Source organism: Poecilia reticulata, chromosome 15, assembly GCF_904066995.2.
Source record: "Poecilia reticulata chromosome 15, P_reticulata-male-v2, whole genome shotgun sequence".
Classification (NCBI taxonomy): Eukaryota; Metazoa; Chordata; class Actinopteri; order Cyprinodontiformes; family Poeciliidae; genus Poecilia; species Poecilia reticulata.
The window spans coordinates 6,373,069-6,398,922 of NC_088844.1; the positions used below are offsets into that span (position 1 = coordinate 6,373,069).

Sequence of the window (25,854 nt, forward strand, 5' to 3'; positions counted from 1 at the left end):
ATGTTGGTGCATCATGGCTGATGCAGATGTAAAGTGTCTGATTGAACACCACATCAAAATGCATTTCTATGAAAAAAAGTTGGGTTGCATTTCATAATTAAATTATTTACGCAAAAACACATTTTATAATACATATACATACTTAAACATCAATCTGTCTGTGTGGGATTGATCCGTCACTTACCAATGGCACTACCTACTGACATAAATCATATTTCCATTTATTTAATATCACCTTGAACAAATCACCTAAAAAAATCCATGCATTTTATAATAAGAATCTTTATTAAAATATTTCAACACTGAAACAATGTCAACAAATACAACACAGCAAAAACTAAAATAAAAAGCATGCATGAAGTGTGAAGGGCTGCAGGCTCTCATCAACCAAACGTTGATTTGGCTAAATCTGGCTTTTGAATGAATATCAAAAAGAAGTTGTTTTCCAGTATCTCCATAACATGAAAGTAAAACTTTGAATCTTTATCAGTAGAAGGTTCTGCTAAGAACCTGACTGTTGTGTTACGTGAACTTCGATCAACTAAACATTCCAGCATGTGAAACACGTCTACAGCCACGGCGGCATCAGTGATGACACCGGTGCTCACGCTTTGTTACAGAAAATGGCTCATTTGGGACAACAAGAGACTGCAAGACGCCCACCCTTTTTTCCCAATAACAGTATCAAGTCAAGCGACGGGTCAAGCCCCGCATAAAGAAAATCAATATCGAAGGAAACATGTTTCTTATAACACAAATGCTGGGTTATGTTACGTTACTGTGCAATTCAGCAGGAGGATTCAGAATCACACGCATCACAGGCCATCAGTCAGACTGACCTGGTTCATGTCATCCTCCTGCCTGAAGGAACAAATGCTCCGATGTGTACCAGTTCATTTGCCTCTGCTGGCCAAAATAATTAATAGCTTAAATTCAGCTACTAATGGTTGCAAAGCTGCAAAGGATTTCCTATCCTTTGTTTACAGTCTGATATAGAAAAAAATCTGATTACAGTTCAACATTTTTACACGGGGAACAATAACAAAAAATAAATAAAAAAATCAAATTCACATGAAAATTGGATTTTTAAGTGAAAAAAATCCAAATGCTTAAATCACGGAGACAATAGAGATGATGTGAGATTGTTTAACAAAAATCTTTTTAAAACAAGTAAACATATCGACTAGGTGTAGAACAACAAAATCAGGATGAGAACACTTCTGTATGAACCCTTTATTTGACGGGGTGCGCATAAGACTGACATGACACTGTCATAAACATGACAACATCTGTTATGAACATGAAGGAGTCTTTATTAGTGTTTATGACTGTTGTCATGAAGTGTCATTCGGTAAATAATGACACCTTTAATGCAAAGTTGCTTTAAAAGTTGCATTGAAAATCCATTAAAAGTGCCAACTTTGCATTAAAGTGTCATTATTTACAAAGTAATGCAAAGTCGGGACTTTTAATGGACTTTTCAGCCATTTTTAGTGCAACTTTGCATTAAAAGTGTCGTTAATTACCAAATGACTCTTGGTGGCAACGGTCATAACTATTCATAAAGACTCCTTCATGTTCATAACAGATATTATGTCATGTTTATGACACTGTCATGTCAGTCTTATGCACACCCCGTCAAAATAAAGTGTTAACGAACTTTGTTGCTGAGGGAAAAAGACTCAATGTGAGCCATTTCCTAAACAGGCAGATTACATGAGTAAAGTTATAGGAGGGAACGCCGTCGTCTCTCTTCTTCCTGTAAATAATGAATAACCTCTCACAGCAGGAAGACAAAAGAAAAAAAGAAAAATTTCTGAAGGCTGATCTGTGTTCTTGTTGTACCATGAATCTAGATAAGGAACGGATTCAAATCAGATAGAAAGACTGAAATTTGCCCACAAAGTTCAGATTATTCCGATTAGTAAATCTTTGGTTAACAGAAGGGGTATTTAGACCAACTTATTAATCAACCTCAGGGTCAATAAACTAAAGCTAGAATATTGAATAATCCATCAGTCCATCCAGCAAAACCTAAAACACCTCTGCAGAATTAGTTGACCATGTTTACAGGATTCTCTGTACAGCTGCACAATCTGACCACATCCTGACCATCTGAGCTGGTTTGAGATGTTGTAACAGCAGCAGCCTGTCAGAGCGTCAGAGAACAGGAAGTGGATGCTGGTAACATGTTATGTTGTTTAACCGTTTAACAACCTGCAGAAGCTGCTCAGGTCTCTGCTTGGAGCTTTTTTTAATATTATTACACAAATGTTTTTTGTTTTTTGATACACTAACCACCCACAAGATGAAAGGCTGATAAAGATACTCATCACCATCATTTATCCGACAGTCCAGCAGTTGCGATGGTTTTAATTGATTGGTCTGCCTTTACGTAATATAATTTGTAAATCTGCCACATATTTAAATGAGCACATAGTATAAAGCTGCTTCTTTGCCTTCATGCACAGACTGGCAGGGTTGTGCATAACGCTGCAGGAAAACAAAAGCAAAAGAGCAAAATGGCAGTAAGAAAAAAGAGCTTCGACTGAGTGGAGAAGCTGACGGCTGAACAGAAACCAGCTGGACCCACACACACCCAAACATTTTTACTTTTCTATTTGCTGTATCTGCTTATGCCTGAATCCTTTACTAAGAACAACTAGATCCAAACTGGCTTCATGATCCTGGCCAAACCAGCAAACCTGAATGAGATTTTCTAAATATCCATCAGCCGCTTGAAAGTTGGACAAAAACGTTACGCTTTGAACAATCAAATAAAATGTGCAACAGAGATAAGGCTCATCTATCTGCGTCCTTTCACTCCTCTTCTTCCTCTTCCTCCTCCTCGTCGTCGTCCTCGTCGTGGCAGTGGGTGATCTCCTGTGGAGCCTGGGGGAACAGGTGAGGCGGCTGGATCTCACTGACGGATCGAGTGAGCTGGTGCCGCTTGATCTCCATTTCTTTGATGTCAAAGTCTCGGCGGTTGCGGGTGGCGAGCGGCGACTCCGTGTCTATCAGGTCGACGTGTGAGTGCTCCACCGTTGACTCGTGAGGCATCTGGACAACGAGACACAGAAGCAGAGCTCAGGCAGACGGGCAGGCAAAGGGGAGAGCCAGCGACTCATCATCCAACCTTATCCAGTGTGTTTTGGCATTAAACACTCTCATTGGTGTATAACTGCTGCAGAGTGCGTTCCATAGTGGAGTGGCGGAAATTGGCAAATGGCCTTTAATTCATTGAGGATTGCAGAAATATGTCTCTGGCCAGTTGCCTGATGTTCCTCCATATCGATGGGGGAATTTTCCTGCCATAATTTGAGAGCACGCATTTTACAGTCTGAAAGCTTGATTACATGTCTTTTGTTCTCAAAACTTGTAATACTTGTACTTATATTTTCAGATTGAAAGCAGGATTTCATGTCTTTGGTTCTCAAAACTTGTAATACTTGTACTTATATTTTCAGATTGAAAGCAGGATTTCATGTCTTTGGTTCTCAAAACTTGTAATTCTTGAACCCAAAACTAATGCTCACTGTCAAATATTTGCTGTGCTCTCTCAAACCTTTCTCCTCTCGCTCCAAACTTGTCTCTGCTCGGATCAAATCTCCGCTTGCAAACCTCTCTGCTCATTTGCAAATCATTTTCTGCTCACGCTTGGAACGAAAAATGTACAGTCGCCTGGCAACCTCTCAGCCAATAGAATGAAAGAGGTATTACTGGATATCTGTTCAATCTGGTTTCAGTCTGGACTTGGGCAGGGCCATTTATTATACAGGTTAGGGATTAAGTTTATTATAATATATGAAGTACTATATATAATACATAGTATTATACTATAACAAAGTACAATACTATATTATTGTACTATAGTATAATATTATACTATATTATGGCAGGGTTTCCCTCAGACTTTACTTGTGCCCCCAACAGGCTAACCATCGATTATTTATTTAAGTTTTTTTTCTTTTATGTTTGCATTTCTTTGGTGTTCAGGTCTTGATTTTCCAATCTTTCAATAACACATAATTATCAAGTAATATTTTCAAATTTCTTGTCAACTTTAAACATTTTTTAACTCAAAAACCCAACAGGCCGCTGGATGAATGACCGCCCTAGTACCCAACCACCAGGCTTAGCAAGTTTTCTGGGGGAAACCTTGTATAGTATAATAGTTAAACATCAGTGTAACACCGCTCTGTACATGAATAAATAAATATGAATAAATATGCAGAGCAGTTCAGGCTCCATTTAGTGCAAAACATGCCCACATTATTGGCTTTCCACCAGCATGCTTGGCCACCGGCAGCACAATGTCATCATAGTATCATTAAACCCTGAAATGTCTGTCTAGACCAGTTAGACCACATTTACCACATAATCCTGTTTCTGTGCTGATGTCTCCAACACAGCTCCTTTAGCTTTAGCGTCCCGCTCTCATCTAAAACAGGTGAAGGCATCTCTGCTAGCAAAAGTCCATTCAAGTTACTATATATAGAATTGCTGGATAAGCAGCAAGGAACATAAAAGATTACCAAATAGTCCCACAATGAGTCAGATGTAAACACTGAGAAGCTCAGATCTAAAATGAAGCAATAATAAACTCACCAGTACATGTGCAGCCCTGAACAGATAGCTGAAGGGGTAGTAGAGCAGGTTGATGAAAGAGGCCGCGTACAGGTCAGCGTAGCGCATCACCTGGGAGGCAAACAGCGTCTGCCGGGATCCACTGCGAAATAGACTTCCCATCATGCCGTAGCACATGTCCATGTCATGGGTGACTTTCTGTAGACAACATGTTGACCAAAGAGAATGGTCACAACTTGCATAAGATAACAATGCAAAGTATTCACAGTGCTTTATTTTTTACACATTTTGGTATACTCCAGCTTTATTTAAAAACATATTAAATTAATCCTCAAAAAATTCTACCAAAGTTGCAAATACCTTCCGGATGCAGTGCATGTGGCTGTGATAGTGAAAGCAAAGAAATACAGAAAAATTCAAATATCCGTTGGTTTCTATAAAAATGGCAGCTGCACCATGTCGAGAAAATACTGAATTGCAGTGGAAAACGAGTCAATGACTCGATACAATTTACTGGGTTTCCATAGACTGAAAAGTTTTGAAACTAATTTGAATAAAGTTGACTGTGTTGCTTGATAACAAGAACCACATAGTTTAAATTCTATTTCTATTTCTAGAGTAGTGATGGCAGCCTTTCGAGTTGCTCTGTTAAGTTAGTTGTAATTTGTTCATTTCATAGACTTTTGTTCAGATTTTTATTTTTGGTTATCTTTCATAAGGTATTACCTTGATGCGCCTCTGCAGTGAGCTGATGTCAGGTCTTTCATTACTACTGCTGTCCAAATGCCTGAGGATGGAAACATGGAAAACATGGAAGGGTTCACCTGTCTAGTTAAAGTAAGGGTTCTGCATGATCACGTCATGATCATGCACTATGATCACGTTTCTTTGTCAATAGTTGAAGTATAATAGAAGAAATGCACATCCTGCAGTTTCATAAGTATGTGTTAAAGGATATGTTGTAAGAATCCATTAGTACACAACACATATATTTAAAGAAAAAACAGGACCTTACTTGTAAAGATCTGCGAGAAAGCAATCAAGTGACTGAAGTTCCTCAAAGATGGCTGGAGAGAAAACGACAATGATGAGTCAGCTTACTTGGAGAAGCTGAACAACAATTTTAGCAAATATAATCTGTGGCAGCTTTTCAATGTTATCACTATAACATGCTACAATTACGAGGTTCTTCTCCTATCTTCTATTTTATTATTATTATTATACTTTTTTAATCTTCCAAATATTTCACCATGGTGACAGAATACAGAGCTGTGAATACAGAGCTTCTCAGCTCAGTTCTGTCGGACGCATTTTGCACTTGCAAAAAGCAGGTGAGTAATAATTACTTAACGGTATGAAAACAAGCAAATCAGAGCTACGTTTTGATCATGTATGTCAGGTTATGCATGGATATTTGAACCACATTCCTGAAAAGTTACGGCTTTACAAGGAAACTAATGGAAACGGATGTGTGGCCAGAGTTCAGATTTATTATTCTGGAATCAGCTTGACGCATTAAAGGGGCAGTACAACATTTTCCATCTACATGGTGTCATTTTATAGCTCAATCAAGTAACTATGTTACCTTTAGTAGTTATAAAAATGCTATATTATATATAATCAGACTTATATATTATATATATATATATATATATAAAACATGCTTTAGGGGAGTTTGATAAGTTTATTTATTTAAATAATTCTGTTGAAGCATATATGAAAAGCAATGTTGTCCGACTTTCTTTAGTTCATTTTCATAGACTTTTTATTCATTATTACCTTTGTCAGATTCAAGTTATTTCTGTGACAATTGTGGGTTTTTCTTTCATTAACTCAACAATTTTGTCCATGTGTGTATGTTACTGACTGTTCAGCTTTGTAACTTTTTCCATGACATACTGCCTAACAAACTGACAGGTCCTTTTTAAATGTGATGCTGAGGCCTCTCACCGCTCTTGTCAGTCCACACATGAAGCTCCTGGGCCAGCTCTGGTATGACCAGGAACGTTCTCCAGCCCTGACGCTTCTTGGACTTGAGAATGTCTCCAAAAATGTGGTCTCCAATGTAGATGATGTCCTTTCCTTTAGCGCCCAGCAAGTCGCAAACAATGTCTGAGGATCCTGAGAGAGAAAGTGAAGGGAGTATTAGAAGGTCTGATCAAAGGCCTCCTGCTGCACTCTAAGGCAGTGTTTCCCAACCCTGGTCCTCGAGGCACACTGCCCTGCATGTTTTAGAAATTTCCCTCCTTTAATCCACCTCATTCTGCTGTTTGCAGTTCAGCAAAGACCTGCTAATTGAAATCACCTGTGCTGAAGCAAGGAAACACCTAAAACATGCAGGGCAGTGTGCCTTGAGGACCAGGTTTGGGTAACACTGCTCTAAGGAACAGAAGATCCACCAGAGCTTCTCAGGTCGTCCATACAGCCACAACATGGGAGTTTAACTGCATGCAATATATACATGTATATATGGATACTGGGATAATGACCTCTATTCATCTTTCACATTTACAGAAGTACAGCAAAAAAAAACAAAAAAAAAAAACAGGTGGGATGTCTGAATTAGATGTTTACAATTACATGTCTCTTACTCTTTGGTGTTGGAAAAACAAACAGGTTCTTTACTAGTACCAGTGAAAAACTGGCACTGGAGTCAGCCATAATTAAGGTCTGGAACTCATTTATTGGAAAAAGTCCAATTGAACAATTGAATAAAAATGCATAATTTTCTGAGTTTTATAAGTACAGCATTTTGAAAACTTTCAACTTCATTACTACAACATTGCTAGTAGTAATGCACTACTAGCAATGTTGGTCTTTCTTATGAAATCCCAATAAAACATATGAAAGTTGGTTTGTAATGTGACAAATGTAGACTAACTTTTGCAAATGGTGCCGATGAATTTTTTTCTTTTATTCAATAATTACTGAGGGGATGGCTTACAAATATCTGCCTGGGCATACCCATTGGAACATTTACCTCCAGAGTACACGATGCCGTGCTGGAGCGGTCCGGTGTATGTGCCGATCTTCAGCCGACTCGTGGTCTGAAACAATCCACAGCTTCATCACACACTTTCAGAGAACACGACATTCAACGGCATCTGGTTTTAGCTTCTCGCTATGAGGCCTGAACCTAACTTAGACACGATTAAGGTGCATAGTTTGTATTCGGCCCCTCTCACTTCAGGACGCCGTCATATTTGGGGAAAGGTGGTAGACGTAAATTAAAGCTACTCTGCTCTGTAGTTTCCCTACACAGACTTAAAAGTCTGGTTTATGGTCCTCAGTGATGATGATGATGATCTGCATCCATCTTCAGCTACTACTTATTTGTCCCTTTAGCGTTCGTCTTCAAGACAAAGAAGCCATGCTCAGCTGGATCTAAATCAGGTGACTGCCTTGGCCAGTAGATAACTACTTTGTGCTTGGAGAAGGTATGCTTAGGCTTGTTTTCCTGCTGCTGGATGAAATACTATCGAGTGAATTCAGAGGCTTTACTGGGACTGGAAGAGATCAGAGCTTCAGTGTATTATTATGAGCCTGCTGAGTTTTCTGTAAATTGCTAACACACAAAAGGAGAAAACATTTTTAAATCTGTCTGAACAACAGATGATTTTGCTCCATAACTTTCAAGTCTATCTAGTAACACACACTTACAGTGTCGACTTGCCGCAGAACTGTACCTTCCCCAAAGAACACGGGCTTGCGGGCGTCGACCAGGATCAGGTCAAAGTAGGACTGCCAGGGCCGGTGAGGAGTTCCCGGCTGGGGGAACAGCACACGCATGAGGAAGTGTTCTGCATAACGCTTTGTCTTAAAAAATGTCACGACGGCCATGATTCTGGTTCTATTCAGGTTCCCGATAAACTCGACGCACCTTTGGTCCATGAGAAAAGTCAAATAGGTAGGTCATGATTTTCTGCAAGAAGATAGGAGACATGTTTTTAACACCAATGAAAATAGAATAAAAATAAACGGTCTCAGAAAAATAAAACCTCCCAGCAGATTTATTCCAGGAAAAATAAGAAATAATAGAACTACACAAGTTAATCATGACGGAAGAAGAAACTTACCTCAGTGTACTTATAATCACTGTTGGTGGCCAGAAATACTTTAGCCACTTCGTTCATGCGGCTGAGGAGCAGAGGGAGCTTCGGCTGTCCACAAACACCAACAACACAATTCAAACCCAACAGTTCTTTACAGTCAGACGTCAGGTTTCATGGAAAGCCGAGTCCACTTACATCCTTTACCACATACTTCTCCAGGTTCTCAACCGTCTTCTCTTTCAAGGATCCCTGTGAACATCAAGTGAGAGCCAGCAGAGTGAGTGAACAAAGAGAAAGCAGAAGCCAAGGAGTTATTAAAGAACAGGAACAGGGTTTACCTTGAAGTGAACCCAGTCCACAGCGTCTCTCACGTCCTGGAACATGCTCTTATATGACATAAAGAGGTCGCCATTTTTGAAGCCAGATTCACAACTGCAGACAAGTTCACAGAGCATTTTCATCATTAATTTACTCAACATTCTGCCAACCATTTTTTTGTTTGTCCTTCGAAGCGGTCAGTCTTTCTAGTCATTTCTGAAAATTTGTCTTGATGACTATTTCTTTATGTTCTGGTTTCTTGTTGCTGTTTTTAGACTGAGCACAGATGTCTGTGCTCAGTCAATAAAAGCAATAAAAGCCCTCTGAAGCAACTAATAAGGAAAAAAGGAAACCAGAACTGGAAATACAGGAACACTGGAAATCCTTTACTTGGTCAGCTCTAAAACATTGGAATCACCCCCATGGACTGAGGCAGAGTGTGTGTGTACCTTGCATATCTGGGACAGTTAGTAAAGAAATCCACCAAACAAGCGAAGAGGTACGTTTCTGTGGAGGAAAACAAAATGAACAGTCTGGTTATACAGTATTACATCAAATTTGCTTTGCCATAAAACACATGACTGGCATGGCCAAAGGTTTTTTGGCTGTGTCGACTCATTACCTATGGTGGTCATTTTCACTGTATTTGGATTATTGTGCAAAGTCATTGGATATCCGGCAAGGACCAGAACTGTGAATGTTTTTCCACCTTCATGGTTTTTTCTGCATCAAAGCACGTGGGCAAGGCTAGGCCTGAAAATCTGCCGATTCGTCGTAAAACATTGAGGCAGAAAACGGTCCACGCGTGGGATGCTTGCTGCATCACGCTTTCTGTGCGTTCTAACAGACCAGCACTTATCTTATTACGTTCACATGGTAACATGATGACATCACCTTAACCCCACCCTCTCCCAACAGGAAGTTGACATATTCTGACGTCAGAATGTGTCAAAGAATGGAACCAAGATGTGCAGCAAGCAAATCACATTCTTGATTTGCTTGCTGCACATCTTGGTTCTATTCTTTGACACATTCTGATGTCAAGTTGTCTGACCCACACAGAGCAACAAGATACTGAATTCTTCTCAGTACCGACTGCTGGTTGGACTGTGTGGGCTGGGGGATGGAAGGGGCTGCACTGAAGGTGCTTAAGTCGCCAAGTGTGTGACTAGAGTTAGAATGTTGACTACGGCACTGGGGTGGAGGTGTTGGAGATCAAGGAGTCGTTTGACTGTTTGAGGTTGCTTGCAGCTTTAATTATCATTATATTTTTTTCATTTTCCAAATATTTGACCAGCCATTCTGAAGCTATTACTGTGTTTTACCTTAAATTCTTAGGTACAGAGTAAGAAATAATTCTGGTTAGTTTCACCCACATATACCCAGGTCTTTAGAGTGAATAGTCATGTTTCATTTTAGAATGGAGATGTAAAAGGAGCCTATACTAACCCGGCAGGTTAAAGAGTGTGTTCAGGATGTAGAAACGGTCGGTATCTCCACGCTGGATGAATTTGTTGGGATACATCTCTCTGATCTCAGGTCTGTGCACAGAAATAACACAGTCAGCTGCTTTCATCCATGCATTCAGTGTGTGGGCTTGAATGAGCCATTTAAATGCTGGTGCTTAGACCTGTCACAATAAGCAATAAATTAATTAATCGTATGATAAATTAAAACAAAGCCAATAAGTTCCATTGGCATGATTTATCGTTTATCCTTTTTACCTCTCTTTCTACCAAAGACTGGATGATAAAAATCTTCAGTCTGGTGCAACTATCCCTTTTTTGAAGGAGAATTTTTTTTTTACAAACACTTCGAAATTGATTTTATTTATTGCTGTTTATTTATTTTTGATATTTAAAATGTCTTCCAGTTCCAGTGTTAAATGTTCATTAGAATGTAAAGTTTACTAACCTTTTAGAATGCGCTCTTGCATTATTATTTTGCTATTACCTCTATATTACTTAAGAATGATCTCAAAAGAATATTATCGTGTATCGCAATAACTTCTGGAAGAATTTATCATCCAGCAAAATTTGTTATCGCGACAAGCCTACTGCTGCTAGCCAAACATAATGCATAAGCTCTAGTGAGACGTTATACATATCATGTCTGCTACGTGGTTGTGATTAGAACCTCAGTGTCTCACTATGAGGTGGAATAAGGAGAGATGTCGGCGTGTGAAGCTCACCCCCTCAAGAAGTTGAACCCGTGTGCACACACCAGAATGTTCCCATAGGCATCCACTTTTAGCAGGTTGCCAAACATGGTGTCAAACACCAGACCTCTGAGATGATGCAGACAGATAAGTGAAGGTAAGAGATTCGATCTCTGCAACAACGACCGAGTCAGAAAACCAAACAAGACGCTGAGAGGAACCCACCTGGTGGGGAAGGAGGGATCATAGACAAAGTTCAGCAACTCTTGGGGGTAACCGATGGATACCAGACGCTCAACGGTCAAGTCAAATCCCAGTGACTCGTACTCTGGAGATTTATACACTGCACAGGAGGGGAGGCAGAATGATCGTCACAGCATAACACAATATCTGAACCACTTAAGTTCATACTATATTAAAAATACATAAAAGTGCTAACAAATAAATAAATTCATTTTTTAAATAAGAAACCATTTCCCTAAAAGTACTGTATACAGGGGACAGACAGAAGTATTCAAATGATGAAATAGAATTTGAACCAAAACTAAATTCTTCCATTAAAGAGAGAGAACACATTCTGGGATGTTCTTAGGATTTATTTACAGAAGTTTTACCAAAGTTGTTTTCTCAGAAACCTTCAGATGACTTTTGTTTTAAATTAGGGTTATACTGTACTTACCAGCAAGAGTATAATCCATGTCAAATCCAAAGCACTTGATTTTTTCCATGGCCAAGCTTCGATTGACAAACACTCTGCAATGACACGAATCTAGTAACAATTAAGAGCGATTCTTTTGTCTTTTTTTAAATTGTGCACTTTTCCGATTCCCTCCAAGCGACTCCTAGGTAAATGACTGATCAAAAGACACAGTGAGTTGCAAAAGCAGGTCATCGCAAAAATAAATTAATCCTCCCAGAACACATCTATTGCACAGACAGACATGCACTACACATTCAAATAGATAAAAATTATTTCAAGTTGTTACATGGCAACATTAGGATGTTACTGGGATGATGAAGATATGCATTACCCAGAGGGAGCATGAGACACTTTTTAACTAAACAAAGTGGAGAGCTGAAAAAATGAAAATTACTGATGTGCTGTCCTATATGTGAGCCTGAAAATGTGTTAATTTACCCTTAATCACTTTGGTATGGAATACAACTGTTCAGAGCAACAGGGACACCAAGTCAGAGCTGCTACACGCAGAGCTTTGTGCAACTGTTGACTCCTAGATGCATCATAGTGCCCATAAACTCAAATGTATTTTACTGGGACTTTAAAGTTCCAGAGGTAGAAAGAGGTCTAACAAGGTGATAAATGTTACAGCAATTGATGTCCCTCATCCCATCACTGACTGTTCTGTTCTGCAGATCTTCTACAAGTCTGTTGTTGAGACAGCCGTCTCTTCTACTGCCATCAGAACCAGGGACCTAAAAACCCCAAAACCTGATAAAGAAGGCCGGTTCTGCTCTGGGAACGAATGTGGACTCTTTGGAAACAATGATGCAAAGATTGATTTTACATAATATCAAGAAAATTATGGACAACCCTGACCATCCTCTTCATGAGACTGTCTTAGAAAAACAGTGCGTGTTTAGTCTGGAGTTTCTTCAGATCCACTTTAATACACAGCTACAGGACATCCATATGCACAACCATCACCATCTGAAGAACCTTGAATATGAGTTCCATCCATCCATCCATCCATCCATTTTCTTGCACCCTTTTTCCCTCAGTGGGGTCGGGAGGGGTGCTGGTGCCCATCTCCAGCCAACGTTTCGGGTGAGAGGCGGGGTACACCCTGGACAGGTCGCCAGTCTGTCGCAAGGCAACACAGAGACACACGGGACACACAACCATGCACACACACACTCACACCTAGGGGCAATTTGGAAAGGCCAATTAACCTGACAGTCATGTTTTTGGACTGTGGGAGGAAACCGGAGTACCCGGAGAAAACCCACGCACGCACAGGGAGAACATGCAAACTCCATGCAGAAAGACCCCAGGCCGGGAATCGAACCCAGAACCTTCTTGCTGCAAGGCAACAGCTCTACCAACTGCGCCACTGTGCAGCCTTGAATATGAGTTATAACATCTAATTTCTCTCTGGTATCAAAAAATTATTTTTAAATTTGATTCTAAAATACAGATAGTCATATAATCTGTGACACCATTTAAATTTCACAACCAAAACACTCACATGGACCACCTACTGGGTGTTGTGTCAGTACTGATGACATTTTATGAAAGTATTATGAAGAATTATGTCACATCATGGAAATCGTAATTCCGGTCATCACAGTAAGCTTCAAAAACAAAAGGGATGCGTACCTCATTGCAGGATGAGCCAGATCCCTCGGAAAGCTTTGCAATAGAAAATACATGTAGGATTACTACTGAACTCATGTAGCAATATGCATAAACCAGAGAGATTAGATATGCCTCAAGCCACTAATGTTTAATACAGAAAGTTCAAATCAACACAGATTGATTTGTTTCTGCCAGATGATCCTCATCAACTCAAATAATGTTAATATGCTATCATTCTGACAGGCCTTTAAGTTCAAAAGAGTAGAAGCAGTTTCTTTACAAAAAAAAAAAAAAGTAAATACTTCATTTCAGATTGGCTAAACTGCTCATTGTTACAATGGGAGTATGCTCTTTCGTGTGATTCTCTGTATTGGTTTTTTCTTTGCAATAATTTCACTAAATACACTCAAAGCATAGCAATAATTACTGCTTCACCGAGCTACAGAACAGGAGATATCAACCAGGTTAATTCAATTCTGAGTCAAATTACCCCTGAGTTAAATGTGAGGTTAAACCTGAATCATGTGACATTTTAAGACGACGCGGGTTGATAGCATCACGCCTCGGCTGCGTGGTAACTGTCTCTAGGCAACCGTGACAACAGCTTCCAATCGTAGCGTTCTGTGTGTTTTATTTTGGTCATTATTGTTACTCTTAGCATTGATATGTGGGTAATAGGCGTGTCTATCAGACATGTATAGAAATACAGAACAATCGGTATCGGTTCAATACGGAACGCAACATCCATCAGCCAAATACAGGACGATTCTGTATTTTACAGGACGAGGGGGGGAAGGGGGCGATCCGATCTCAAACATCAGTGTTATAGCATTAGCTTGTAGCATTCATGGGGGAATTATCTCCAAACAATGCTGTTCATCAGCTATAACAAGGGTCGCTCATGTTTTTCCCAGATGTCTTTACAATGTTTCAGAGTTTAAAACTTACAGCGAGTCTTTGTTTTAATCAGGTTAGTGACTGTGGGGAGGGGCGGAGTTATTGCAGCACTGCTGCTGAAAGAAGTGCCACAATTTAGACAAATAATTATAAATGGCTCTGTTCATATTGATTTTGATGCACCTAAGTACCTTTGAGCAATTATGTTTTATAGTATCACATATATTAAGATACTGATTATTTTGACAACTCTACTGTGATGTCATAACAAGAACCATGAACCATATCTGTGTAAAGAACAGAAATACAGATGTGACTGTACCTGTGGTGAGCTTCGCGTCGATACTTCTTCATTGCAATGCCGTCCATGTTGGCCGGGAGTTCAGCACAGTTCTGCAGACGGTCACTCCATGAAGTCGTCATCTTTAACGTTGAAAATGTTCCTGCGGTGAAAAGGTTTGCTCATTAAAGTCAGAAGCAGGCTGATCCATTTCGAGGGACACAAACAGGAGTCTGAGACATGAGTAAGACTGAGACAGTGTTCCTGAATCTAGATTTTTTTTCAGTGAAATTTTTCAAAAAAATAACGGAGGACATTTTGCTTGTGAATATGAAGATCTTTGTTCTTTTCATGTACTATAAGTAGGTAAATACAACGTCTAATGAACAAGAACATATCAAATATTATACATGCTTTAAAGCTGCAGTATTTAACTTTTCAGTTTCTTTCAATAAAAAACTTAATGAATAACTGCAAGTGTGTGTCTGGTGAATTTTTGGTTAAAGTATGTTTGTTCTCATTCAAAGAAGTTACTCACAGTGGTTAGAGAATCCAGAAATTTTACTCAAGAGTAACAATACTTCATAATAAAATTAGTCAAGTAAAAGTAAAATGCACAGAGTAGTAAAAATACTCCTAAAGCTACTTTTTAAAGGGGAAAACAAAGTTATTAAAGTAAATTTCACTAGTTGCAACCCAAGTCTGAGCCTGGGTGCCATCAGTTCTACAGGGGCAGTGGTCCATGTTGGTGAGCTCTTTCAGGTGGAATCATTTGGTTTGCAATAGTTTTGCAGATGCTGATGACATACGAGTTATTGGTGTATTCCGTTAACACACACCTGTATGCTCCAGAGCAGCAAACTGCCTTTATAGCGGTGCTCTTACTGGCTAATGACTAGATATTTAATGCACAATGAACCAAGCTGCTTGCCATCTTAATTCCTGCAGAAGCAGGAAGGTGGCCTCACAGTTGTAGATGCCATGCGATATTTTATATTTGCCTCCGTTTAAAACCTGGTCAAACCCGACAATTATTTCATAAAACTCTGATACATTAGACACATTAGAAAGTACAACAAGTCGGAGTAAATTGTGAGCAAACATAGCCATGATAGTCTTTTTGAAATCGCATTGCGACACTGTGGTTCGCAGGCAGCTGGAGGTGTCTGAGAGAAGCCAGCAGTCAAACAGCAGCCATTTAACGCCGACACAGGAAGTCAGAGCCAGAAGAACAACAGGAAGCATTTTCTTCCAATAAAGCTCTTTAAAACGGAAAGAAATGAATAAAATACTCGACTAAAAGCACCACTTACCGTCTCAACGTTAACTTGGACAGTGACTGTGGGAGGAGCGTGCGCAGTAGTGGCAAGCTCCGAGAGGTCTGCGCTATGATTGGATCATCGGGAAGGACGCTCTGATTCACAACTGTTTGAGTGCTGAGACGGTCATATGAGACATAAAGAGTTACTGAGAAATAAGAGCAGCACATTTATCAGTCTGTAGATGTACAGAAAAGTTTAAGTACAAATAATGCATGCAGGTTGTTCTTCTAGCCGATCTAAACCAATACTCTCTGCTCTTCCTGTTGTTTCAGCCATAGACGGATATAAATTATGTCTGTGGCTTCAGCATGCTACCATCTGCTGTATGGGAGGAACCATAGGACAATAGGAAATACGGCGGCCATCTTGGAGCGGTCGTCCCTTCTTGTCTAAACCAAGACAGCAGAAGATATTAGCTGTATTAATTGTAAAAAAAAAAAAAAGTAATTAAAAAAGGCAAGGCAGACTTTTGATTATGAATATTTTTAAACATACATGTTTTCTTCCTCCTCAGGACATTTATTAATTAATCAAAATGTCTGGCACATCTAATTATTTATCCTCTTTCAACAGGTCAGACATTGCAGCAGACACGGAGGAAGGAATCGTCTGTCATATTAACCTAAAATGTTCACATATAAATTTACTTCTGGAGCACTTTGCAACAAAAGTTGATTTATTTAACATATATGCAAGATAAAACATTTTAAATGTTAACCCATGACTTAGTGAGATTTAAATATATAACATAACAAAAGGGCAAATATTCTTTTTTTGTTTTGCTTTTAAGATTCTATAGTTGTGGGTTTAAATAGCGTTTCACTGCCTATGTCTTCCTGCAATATATAGTTACCAAGTAATATTTTTATATTTTCTCTCAATTTAACACCTTTTAATTCAAAAACATGGTGAAATGCCTCAGCGCCCCGTTCACTGGACTTAGCAAGTTTTCTGGGGGAAACGCTGCATTTCACAGCTCAGTCTGGGCTTTCCCCCCCATTTACTTGGATCCCTCCAGTAGAATTTCAACCAGGCCAATCAGCAATCAGAAGAAGTTTTGAACGATGAAGTAAAATTTCTGCGCCATTTTAGAATTGTAGTCTCCCTGTAGTTTTAGCAATGACTACAGAGGAAGTGCAGGCAACTTCATAGTATCGAACTGCTGCAAGCCATAAGTCACAGGAAAAGTTAGCAATTGGATAAAATTTAAAGCTTCAACAGAGGTCACGCCTCCAGGAAGCAATTGTTTCTCAATAGTCAAGAGGCCAGATCCTCTGGACGAAGCAAAGCGTAGAACAACAACTTGGTTTTCAGCAGACTAGATATGATGGAACATGTTCTTGGTTTTGAAAGTGCAGCTTTTTAAAACCTGAATACACATTGATAGTAGAGCCCAGTTAAGATACAGCAACTACTAAACTAGTACAGGAACCAAATAGAACAAATCTCCCTCTGATTGAGTGCTTTGAGTCTGCATGAAGAAAACAGAAGGTTCTGTTAAACTTTGTGGTCAGTGGTAACCTCACTCCATTGTACTCATTTGCAATAAATGGAGGTAATTCCACTTATTGCAAATTGATTATATTCATACAGCCAGTTACAGAAATTCAGCACAAATCAGACACAGAGAGGATGTGTAGCCATTGTTTTAGTAACACATTTAAAATGATAAAAATACATTTATTAAAAAACAAACAAACATGCATACCATCTCATTACTAATGAGACATATAGACATGAGATAAAATCAGAAATACAGTACACATGAAAAGACTCATTATTTTGGCCCTGATCATACTAAGTTTCAGTACTTCTCCTGAAGCAGGTACATAATAATCAGCCTCATACAGCACATAATAAGGTGAGGCTCAGATTGTGTTGGAGAAAAAAAAAAAAAAAACTGTTTCAGTTGTTTCATGCATCCTGGACAATCTAATGCTACATGATCCATGTCCCCCCCAGTGAAGGTAAATATGTCACCCCATACTCTTTGACATTCTCTTTGGTAATGTAGTGAGGAATCTCAGTCGGTGCATCATGTAGCTAACTCAACAGGTTGAGACTGCTCAGTGCTTTCAAACAACCGCACTGAATCCCTAAAAAGGAATCACACTGTGGTACACTTTAACTTCACATCAGCTTACAGCTGGTCTATAATGTACAACTGCATTTCATTTCCCTTCTAACTGGATTATTATCTGGTGTCATACACCAACCCTTATCCTTTTTAAGGCCCATTGTGTTCATAATAGACATAGTCTTGTGGATTAAGACCTAAGAGTGACCATTTTCAAGTATCCATGTACAAATCAAGCTATCAGACTATTAGGTTAATGAACCAAATACCCACAGTCTGAATAAATAGGTCTGCAGAAAGAGCCAACGTCTTGGTACAAAAGGTGCAACATTCCAAAACTACAAGACAGACATCATCACCCAGGAGATTTTGTTTGGGTGTCATCAGCTGCAGGTGCACCAGCAAGACCCTGTTCAGGAGTCTGGGGATCAGTACAGCCATCTGGCTCATCCTTTCCCCTCAAGCCCTCCTCTTCTAACGTTTCTTCTCTGTCAAAAAACTCATGCTGATCCCATGGATGGTCCTGGCCTTCACACACTTCAATCCCAGAATCCCCAGTGAAGCGCCGGTACCGGCCTGCTGTTGAGTCCTTGTTAGGGCCGTTGGTACTGCTGGAGTAGAACTGCGTCGTCTCTGGAGTCCCACTAAGTGCTACATTAGCGTCACACGGCATGGAGACGGCCGAGTGGGGGCTGTAGACTTCCTCAGGAGGGTCACCGGACGGTGGTACCAACTGGAGAGGTGTGTACGGAGGTGGAGGGGTAGCTGGTCGGTTGACTGTCTCTTCATAGGCTGGTAGCAGGTAGACAGGCAAAAGTCCTGCAGAAGACAGTGTTACAGATATATATTAGTACTTGTGAAGATTAATGCTAAAAAGCTAAACACGTTTAATTAAATATGCTGACCACAGGGGCCTGGTAAGCTTGTTAAACGACAAGGTAGAAGGAGATGGGCCAGTCTTGGACTTCTTTTTTAATTGGTGCAAAACATCTAAATTTGTTCTGAACACAAAATGGAGGAATTCAGGAAGCTTCAGTCGTTCTCCCCAACCATCATCGACAGAGAGCAGATTCAGACAGACTCTGGGCGAGGTTCTGGACTGTCACTGAAACTGGGATTACTGGGCTGACCTTATTAGCACTATGGTTCAGCAGAGACTACACGTTTTAAAGAAACTTTTTTTATAGAGTCAATGACTCAATGCTTGTAATGTTTTATTCTGCTTTCATTGAGTATTTTAACCTTTTGTAACATTTGTTGGTTTGGCAAAAGCTATTGAGGCCAAGAAGAAATCCTTGAGAACTACAGTGACCACAGCCATCAAATTTTTAGGAACCACTCTGCCAAGCATGGAAAAAATATACATCTTCTGAGAAAGGCAAGCAAGATTATAGCAGACAATGCACATCCCGTGATGTCCTCATTTGAGCCGCTTCTTTCAGGGCGACGGTACTGCCTTCTTTTATTCCCAAGAAACAGGACAAAATTTCTTTCATACCACAATTAGTGATTAAATCAGTAAACAGTAAACTGGTACCATAAATTTGTGAGATTGAACTTTGTTGCTGTTAATGTTGTTGCTTTTATTCACTGCTTATGTCATGTTTTTGTATGTATATCTCACGTAAATGCCTGGTGACAATGCTGCAAACCAATTTTCCAACTGGGATCAATCCGTCCGTCCGTCTTGGTATTAGAGTACCGTATTTTCCGCACTATAAGGCGCACCTAAAAACCTTCAATTTCCTCAAAAGCCGACAGTGCGCCTTATAATCCGATGCGCCTTATATATGGACCAATATTGAGCCACAACAGATCTAGCAACTACGGTAAGCAGCCCCCGACTTCATTTTCACCCGTAGAAGAAGAAGTGCGCGGTGAATGCTTTGATAGTTGTCAGAACGCTGGTTTGTTAATAAAGTTTGACTGACCTATCTACCTACCGACCTGATAATCAGGTCGTCTGCAGGTCATCATTTAGCACCACATTCTCCACGAACATGCTGTGCGCGAACGGAGAAGGGTGACCATCGTTCGGCCACGCCGCCCCGGGCAAGTCGCGGCAGGCTTTCCTCGTCGACCCGAGTCGGACTGTTTTGTTGACAATCTTTATGTCAACAAAGTGGCTTTAGATATTCATCTGGGGTGCTTTGACTAGGGTTACCAAGGGACCAGCCTCTATACATTTAAAGCCGGGGGGCGGGGAATGGAAAGAGAGACTGAGACTGCGGCGGCAGCGTGTCGGTTTGTCTGCGTTACCCAGAAAGCAGTTGGGCACTATCGCAACACCGTGAGTGAAACAATGACTGGGGCAGCCTACTATATAAAGTACTCGGGGACCACTTCTTTATTATTATACATCCACATTTGTAGAGTACGGAACAAATCGTGTCCTGTATCGGTTCAATACGGGACGGGTGGCAATCCTAACTGTAGCGTCTATTCTATGCGCCTTATAATGCGATGTGTCTTATATATGAAAAAAGTTTTAAAATAGGCCATTCATTGAAGGTGCGCCTTATAATCCGGTGCGCCTTATAGTGCGGAAAATACTGTATTTTGATTGTATAACGGACGTAATTTATATTCTCTGTGCAACTTTGTTTTCCGTAGTTTTCCGTAGAAAACAAAGTTGAAAGCAAAGTGTAGCAGTGATCGATGCTCTGATGATGTCAGCAGTGGAGAATCTCCAGGCTGTGGTTTTGATGAGTTGTAATCCAAACATGTGCATTCCAAAGGCGGATTCAGCGACTGTGTGCAGGAACAGCCAGGACCGAGGAGGACTGCAGAATGTTGTGTTGGGCTTTGCTTGAGACCACACAGCACTTTGCAGTTGAAATTGAACAAAGCGAGGCACATTACTGTGCTCACTAGTACTGCCTAAAATTTTAATAAAATTCTGAAACCTATGCAATATTTCCTTTTGCACTTGCATATGGCCTGTTGTCTGGGTTCATAACCTAACATAGTATATGACTGGATGGCCCTTTTGAAACCCTCCTCTACATTCAGGGTATAGAATATGTAAAGGTAACAAAGTTCACAAGCGGTTTCAGGTGTACAACTTACGAAGATAGAGGGGCAGCTGAGAGTTGTTGTGAACCTCCCTATAGGCAATGAGGTTGATCTCGTTCTGCCGGCGCTCCTGCTGAAAACGCTGCTTGGCCCGCCAGTGTTGACACACGCAAAAGCCTGTCAGGATAATAATCACGGCCCATACAAGCCAGAACCCTGAAGGGAAACCACAGCGCACCAAGGAAACATATTAATGTGTAGCTCATAACTGGAATGGCATCATAAAATGGACTTCTGCAGGACTCTAAACTTTAGGCAAATACTCAAATGTGCTCAAAATATGAGTTCTGTGTTTAAACAAACTCAAACTTGCAATTTAATTTAATAACAAAAAAAAGCTGCAATATTATAACATCTATTCTGAATCCTGCAAACTGTTGTTGACAGAACTTTACATCGGTATTTAGCATCATCTTCTAAAACAGTAATCAGCGAATCTCTAATGCACGATAGGCTGTAATGTACCAGAGTGAGTGGATGGGGAAAAAAATATATTGTAAAGCTTTTAGTAGAAGCTCCATAGAGGCAAAAATTAAGAGTATATGTGTGGACAGATCACAAGATTATGACTTTACACCAAAACTAGTAGTAGTAGTAAGTGTACAACATGACAATTTAACAGTCATGGCATTCTTTTCCCAGGATATGTAGAAAACTCCAAAGAATTTTTTTTGAATACAGAAGAAAGAGAAACATCATTATTAGTCTATTTATAACAAGATTGTCTTAGGACAGAAAAAAAATACATCACAAATAAAACCTTGCTTTAACCTATACTGTATACCACGGACTCATTTAAACAATACGATGCTTACTGGTTTATGATATCTTTCTCCTGCTAATGAAGAAGGAAATAGAAAATTAACTCACACCACAATTCATAGAAGTTACTGCAGCACTCTGCTTGTCCACAGCAGTGGCCAGATTCACAGATGTAGCTCTGGTTGTTCACTCCCAGGCAAACGAGTCCAGCCTATTCACCCAAAAAAAAAAGAGATTCCAGTCATCTCCGACTCTAAATACAACATTCTGAAGCAGTAAGGGATGTTTTTCTTTTTTTTCTCTACATCTTACAATGATTCTAGGCACATTCCAGTTTATATTTAAGCCTTCATTGTGCTGTTTTTTTATTTACATTTCTTTCTTTCTTTTTGCAGTTTCCGGTGCTTACTAATAAGAGTGGAATGATGATGAAACACCACAGACAAGATAAGAATGTATGGTGAAAAATGCTGAAACGTTAGTAATAAAAATAGAAACGAAAGCAAAAGCTGGTGTGTTTATAAGAAAAAAAAAGCAAAAGAGTGAATTAAAATATATATTAAAAAACTTTTACAAAACTTAATTATTCATGAGAAAACAAAATAATGAAAAAATAAGTGATCAAAAAACTCAGGTCCATTTCTATGACAGCCCTCTCTGACATTCTGTTGAAATATGCACACACACACACACATTATATATATATATATATATATATATATATATATATATATATATGATAGTTGGTCTGAGGTTCTGTACATCATAATATAGTTTCTCACTCTATATTGTGAGATATAAGTTTATTATTCTTTGTTTATCTGGGTGGCGGAAGTGGGCTTCCATAACAAATACAGTCAACTACAAGTGTAATTAAACCTGAAATACAATTTCACTTGAGAGAAGATTAAAATGCGAAAGCAAACAAAAAACATGCGTGGGGAGGTGATAATAACCACTGCTGACTTGAATGTAACTTTAATGTACACTCTGGACAAAACAATAGAAATCACTAAATAGTCGCCATTGCATGTTTTGGATAGCAAATCAAACGTGATACTCCTTATAAAGTATTTAAAATAAAATAAAACTTGACGTTCCGGTTTGTCTCATTGATCTATAAAGTTTCCCACAATCGTTCTCCTTGCTGAACTAAACGCAGAAGTTTAATTATAGGTAAGTTAGCTGTTTAGTATGATCAGAAACCGGAAGCACAACTTGTAGCCACAAGCTAAACAAAGTTTGCCTGTATACTACCGTGTGAACATCTTCGCTGTCCATCACAAGCTAACACCTGTAAACAGTCAAGCGCCAAAAGACTTCAACAGCTGGGGCCGACTTTAGGTTAGCTCTTACCTCGACATTAGCTGACGTAGCAGAATTTCCAAGTCCAGCGTTAAACTTAGGTGAAGACATGATCAAATTCACCTGTCTTTAGTAGTTTTAAATAACTTCTCTGAAGCTCGCTGTCACATAGTAACACAAAGTATGTTAAACTACGTCGGATTCGATGTAAATGAAGCACAGTTCGTCGTTCACATTGTTCCCGGTGTTTATTTAAAGGGATTGACTTTTTGTTTCACTCTGACCCTACTTCCAAGCTCCTGACACAGCCCTTAGCCATATTAAAAAAATAAAGAGACAGAGAGAGCGAGAGACAGAGCGAGCGAGCGTTCTTCTTCTTCTTCTTCTTCTTCTTCTTCTTCTTCTCTTTAAGGTTCATACTGCCACCTACTGCTCGTGAGTGTAGCAGCATTTTGGTTATGGAAATTGAACTCTACTTCGTACTTCCAAAAGTACGAACAATAAAAGCTGTAAACACATATGAATGTGGTAGATCCCTGGATATTTTTAATTAGTCATGTCTATAATATCTGGTTTCTATTTTTTGTTTTCATATCAATATATTTACTATTGAAACGTTCACCCCTGACATACTTTTTTGTATTCTGGGTTCTGTTCCATTGTTTTTCCTTGTTTTTTCTTTCCTTGATAAAAAAGATGTTATCTAAAAAAATGTATACAAATGCCTTTCTTTTTTTGTTGTTGTCATATTTCACTTTGTTATAAACAAAACAGTTGAACATAACACAGCTGATATGGATTGTCAGCTCACTGCCTGGACCGTTGATTACCTCACCAGCAGAGCACAGCATGTGAGACTTCCTGATTGGGTTCACCTTGTCGTGGTGACAGTGATTCAGGTGACTATTGGTGTGTGCAAGAAACTGTTAAAACCCTCTTGTATGTATTTTCACATTTGTTAGTTGTCTTTACTTATTTGCATTTACTCCAGTAACTTTTTGGAAAAAGATTAACTTTTAGGAGTAGCTTTATTACACTTTACTTTTTACTTGTACTTGTATGGAGAGCCGTTTTAGCCAAAATTAAATAAATAAATAAATGGGTGAAATAAATAAAAAATGAGTAAAATAAATCAAAAAATGAAGAAAATGAGTGAAATAAATAAATAATTTGTTAAATAAATAATTTAGCTTTTTCATTAACCCATTTTTTCATTTATTTATTTTTCATATTATCAATTTCTCAATTTCCCTTTTTTCATTAATCTATTTTTCATTTACCCACTTTTCATTAATCTATTTTTCATTTAACCATTTTTTAATTTAGCTTTTTCATTAACCCCATTTTTCATTTCTTTATTTTTCATATTATCAATTTCCCAATTTCTCTTTTTCATTTATCTATTTTTTATTTATCCCTTTATCCATTTACCCATTTTTCATTAATTTATTTTTCAATTAACCACTTTTCAATTTCCCTTTTTATTAACCCAATTTTTTCATTTATTTATTTTTCCGATTATCAATTTCTCTATTTCTCTTTTTCATTAATCTATTTTTCATTAATCTATTTTTCATTTGTCCTTTTTCATTTATCTCTTTATCTATTTACCCATTTTTCATTAATCTATTTTTTAATTTAAACATTTTTTGATTTCCTTTTTCCATTAACCCGATTTTCTATTTCCCAGTTTCATTAATCAATTTCTCATATATCCCTTTTTTATTTACCCAATTTTCTTTTATCTATTTTTCATTCAACATTTGTTTGAAAAATCTTTACTTTTCCCATTTTCCAATTCCCCTTATTATTTAGTATTTCCTTATTTTCTTATTTATCACATTCTATTTCCCCGCAAAACTTAGGGAAAAAATAAATGCAAATGAGGAGAGGCACGTCATCAGGCTACAACTTCCCCAATTGGTTGGTTAGCGTCACACCCATACTTTGCTTCAAGAAAGATGGCGACCTACTAACGGGTTATCAATAAGCTGAAGCTCATTAACTTCATTAGAAAATAGTGTTATTACTCCTGACTTTAGTTCTCGTGTGGCCGCTCAGACAGAACGTGTTTCAGTTGGCGGCTCTCATGGACTCAGAGCTTCACCGTCGGGAGTTTTTATAGTTTGAACGAAGCGGCCGCTGAAGTTGGCTTACGATTGAAGGTTCGGGACACCTTCGTAGCTACCAGCTGTGATCCAACTATAAGGAGCAACTTTACTGTACATCGTAAGTGAACTGCAATATCCAGAGGCAGCTCTACGGAGCATCGGGCTGAAAGAATGAGAGTGGAGAGCCTTGGAGATCTGCATCGGAGGCCATCTTTCAGACATGCACTGCTGCTGTCCGTCCAGGATCCTCCGGTTGCCCAGACGTTGCACGGTAAGCTACTAACGCTGATGTTTGTTTTCCAACTACAGTCATATTTAATCAATAGGGCTCAATTACGATCGCGGAGGTTTTGAGTTGATCTCGGCAATAGGTGACAAACTGAACGTCTCCAGGATGTTGAGACCAGCACGTCCTCTGATCCAATACATCTTATTAAGGATAAAATCAACAAAACGTGTTCAAATTAATGGCCCAACAGGTTGATTAAAGACAGTAAAAAGGTAGGAGTGGTTTCGAGTCGATCGCCTTGTTTTACCTTTGTAAACAGACAACCTGAATACAGTGACTTTAGTGAGGGTACAGAATGGAGAAT

At 39.0% G+C, this 25,854-nt stretch overlaps 2 protein-coding genes across 3 annotated transcripts; both read right to left on the reverse strand.

Moving 5' to 3' along the window:
• Window positions 1-262: 262 nt before the first annotated feature.
• Window positions 263-16,177, reverse strand: nt5c2a (5'-nucleotidase, cytosolic IIa). Of its 2 annotated transcripts, XM_008428937.3 has the most exons (19): window positions 15,923-16,176; window positions 14,652-14,772; window positions 13,454-13,486; window positions 11,795-11,868; window positions 11,341-11,458; window positions 11,149-11,244; window positions 10,407-10,498; window positions 9,407-9,464; window positions 8,978-9,071; window positions 8,835-8,888; window positions 8,664-8,747; window positions 8,468-8,509; window positions 8,248-8,355; window positions 7,568-7,634; window positions 6,538-6,708; window positions 5,603-5,654; window positions 5,314-5,374; window positions 4,609-4,785; window positions 263-3,060 (listed from the first exon to the last, which is right to left on the reverse strand). In XM_008428937.3, exons 2-19 carry the CDS (start codon window positions 14,750-14,752, stop codon window positions 2,821-2,823), a joined length of 1,722 nt encoding a protein of 573 aa, XP_008427159.1. In that variant the 5' UTR covers window positions 14,753-14,772; window positions 15,923-16,176; the 3' UTR covers window positions 263-2,820. The 2 variants fall into 2 exon arrangements, with proteins under 2 accessions (XP_008427159.1, XP_008427161.1); XM_008428939.3 differs by lacking the exon at window positions 13,454-13,486 and having other exon boundaries at window positions 15,923-16,177.
• A 1,384-nt stretch (window positions 16,178-17,561) lies between these two features.
• On the reverse strand, window positions 17,562-24,219 carry wbp1la (WW domain binding protein 1-like a). The gene is made up of 4 exons (XM_008428935.3): window positions 23,202-24,219; window positions 21,954-22,056; window positions 21,078-21,239; window positions 17,562-18,827 (listed from the first exon to the last, which is right to left on the reverse strand). Exons 1-4 carry the CDS (start codon window positions 23,259-23,261, stop codon window positions 18,364-18,366), a joined length of 789 nt encoding a protein of 262 aa, XP_008427157.1. The 5' UTR covers window positions 23,262-24,219; the 3' UTR covers window positions 17,562-18,363.
• Window positions 24,220-25,854: the final 1,635 nt, after the last annotated feature.

Coding starts and splice junctions, on each gene's coding strand:
- nt5c2a (XM_008428937.3), bottom strand. CDS start 14,752: ATGACGACTTCATGGAGTGACCGTCTGCAGAACTGTGCTGAACTCCCG. Junction 11,245..11,340: donor GATCCCTCCTTCCCCACCAG/GTGGGTTCCTCT, acceptor GCATCATCTCAG/AGGTCTGGTGTTTGACACCA. Junction 9,465..10,406: donor CACACTCTTTAACCTGCCGG/GTTAGTATAGGC, acceptor TTTCCTCCACAG/AAACGTACCTCTTCGCTTGT.
- wbp1la (XM_008428935.3), bottom strand. CDS start 23,261: ATGTCTTCACCTAAGTTTAACGCTGGACTTGGAAATTCTGCTACGTCA. Junction 21,240..21,953: donor TAACTTCTATGAATTGTGGT/GTGAGTTAATTT, acceptor GTTTCCCTTCAG/GGTTCTGGCTTGTATGGGCC. Junction 18,828..21,077: donor TCAGCTGCCCCTCTATCTTC/GTAAGTTGTACA, acceptor TGTCTTCTGCAG/GACTTTTGCCTGTCTACCTG.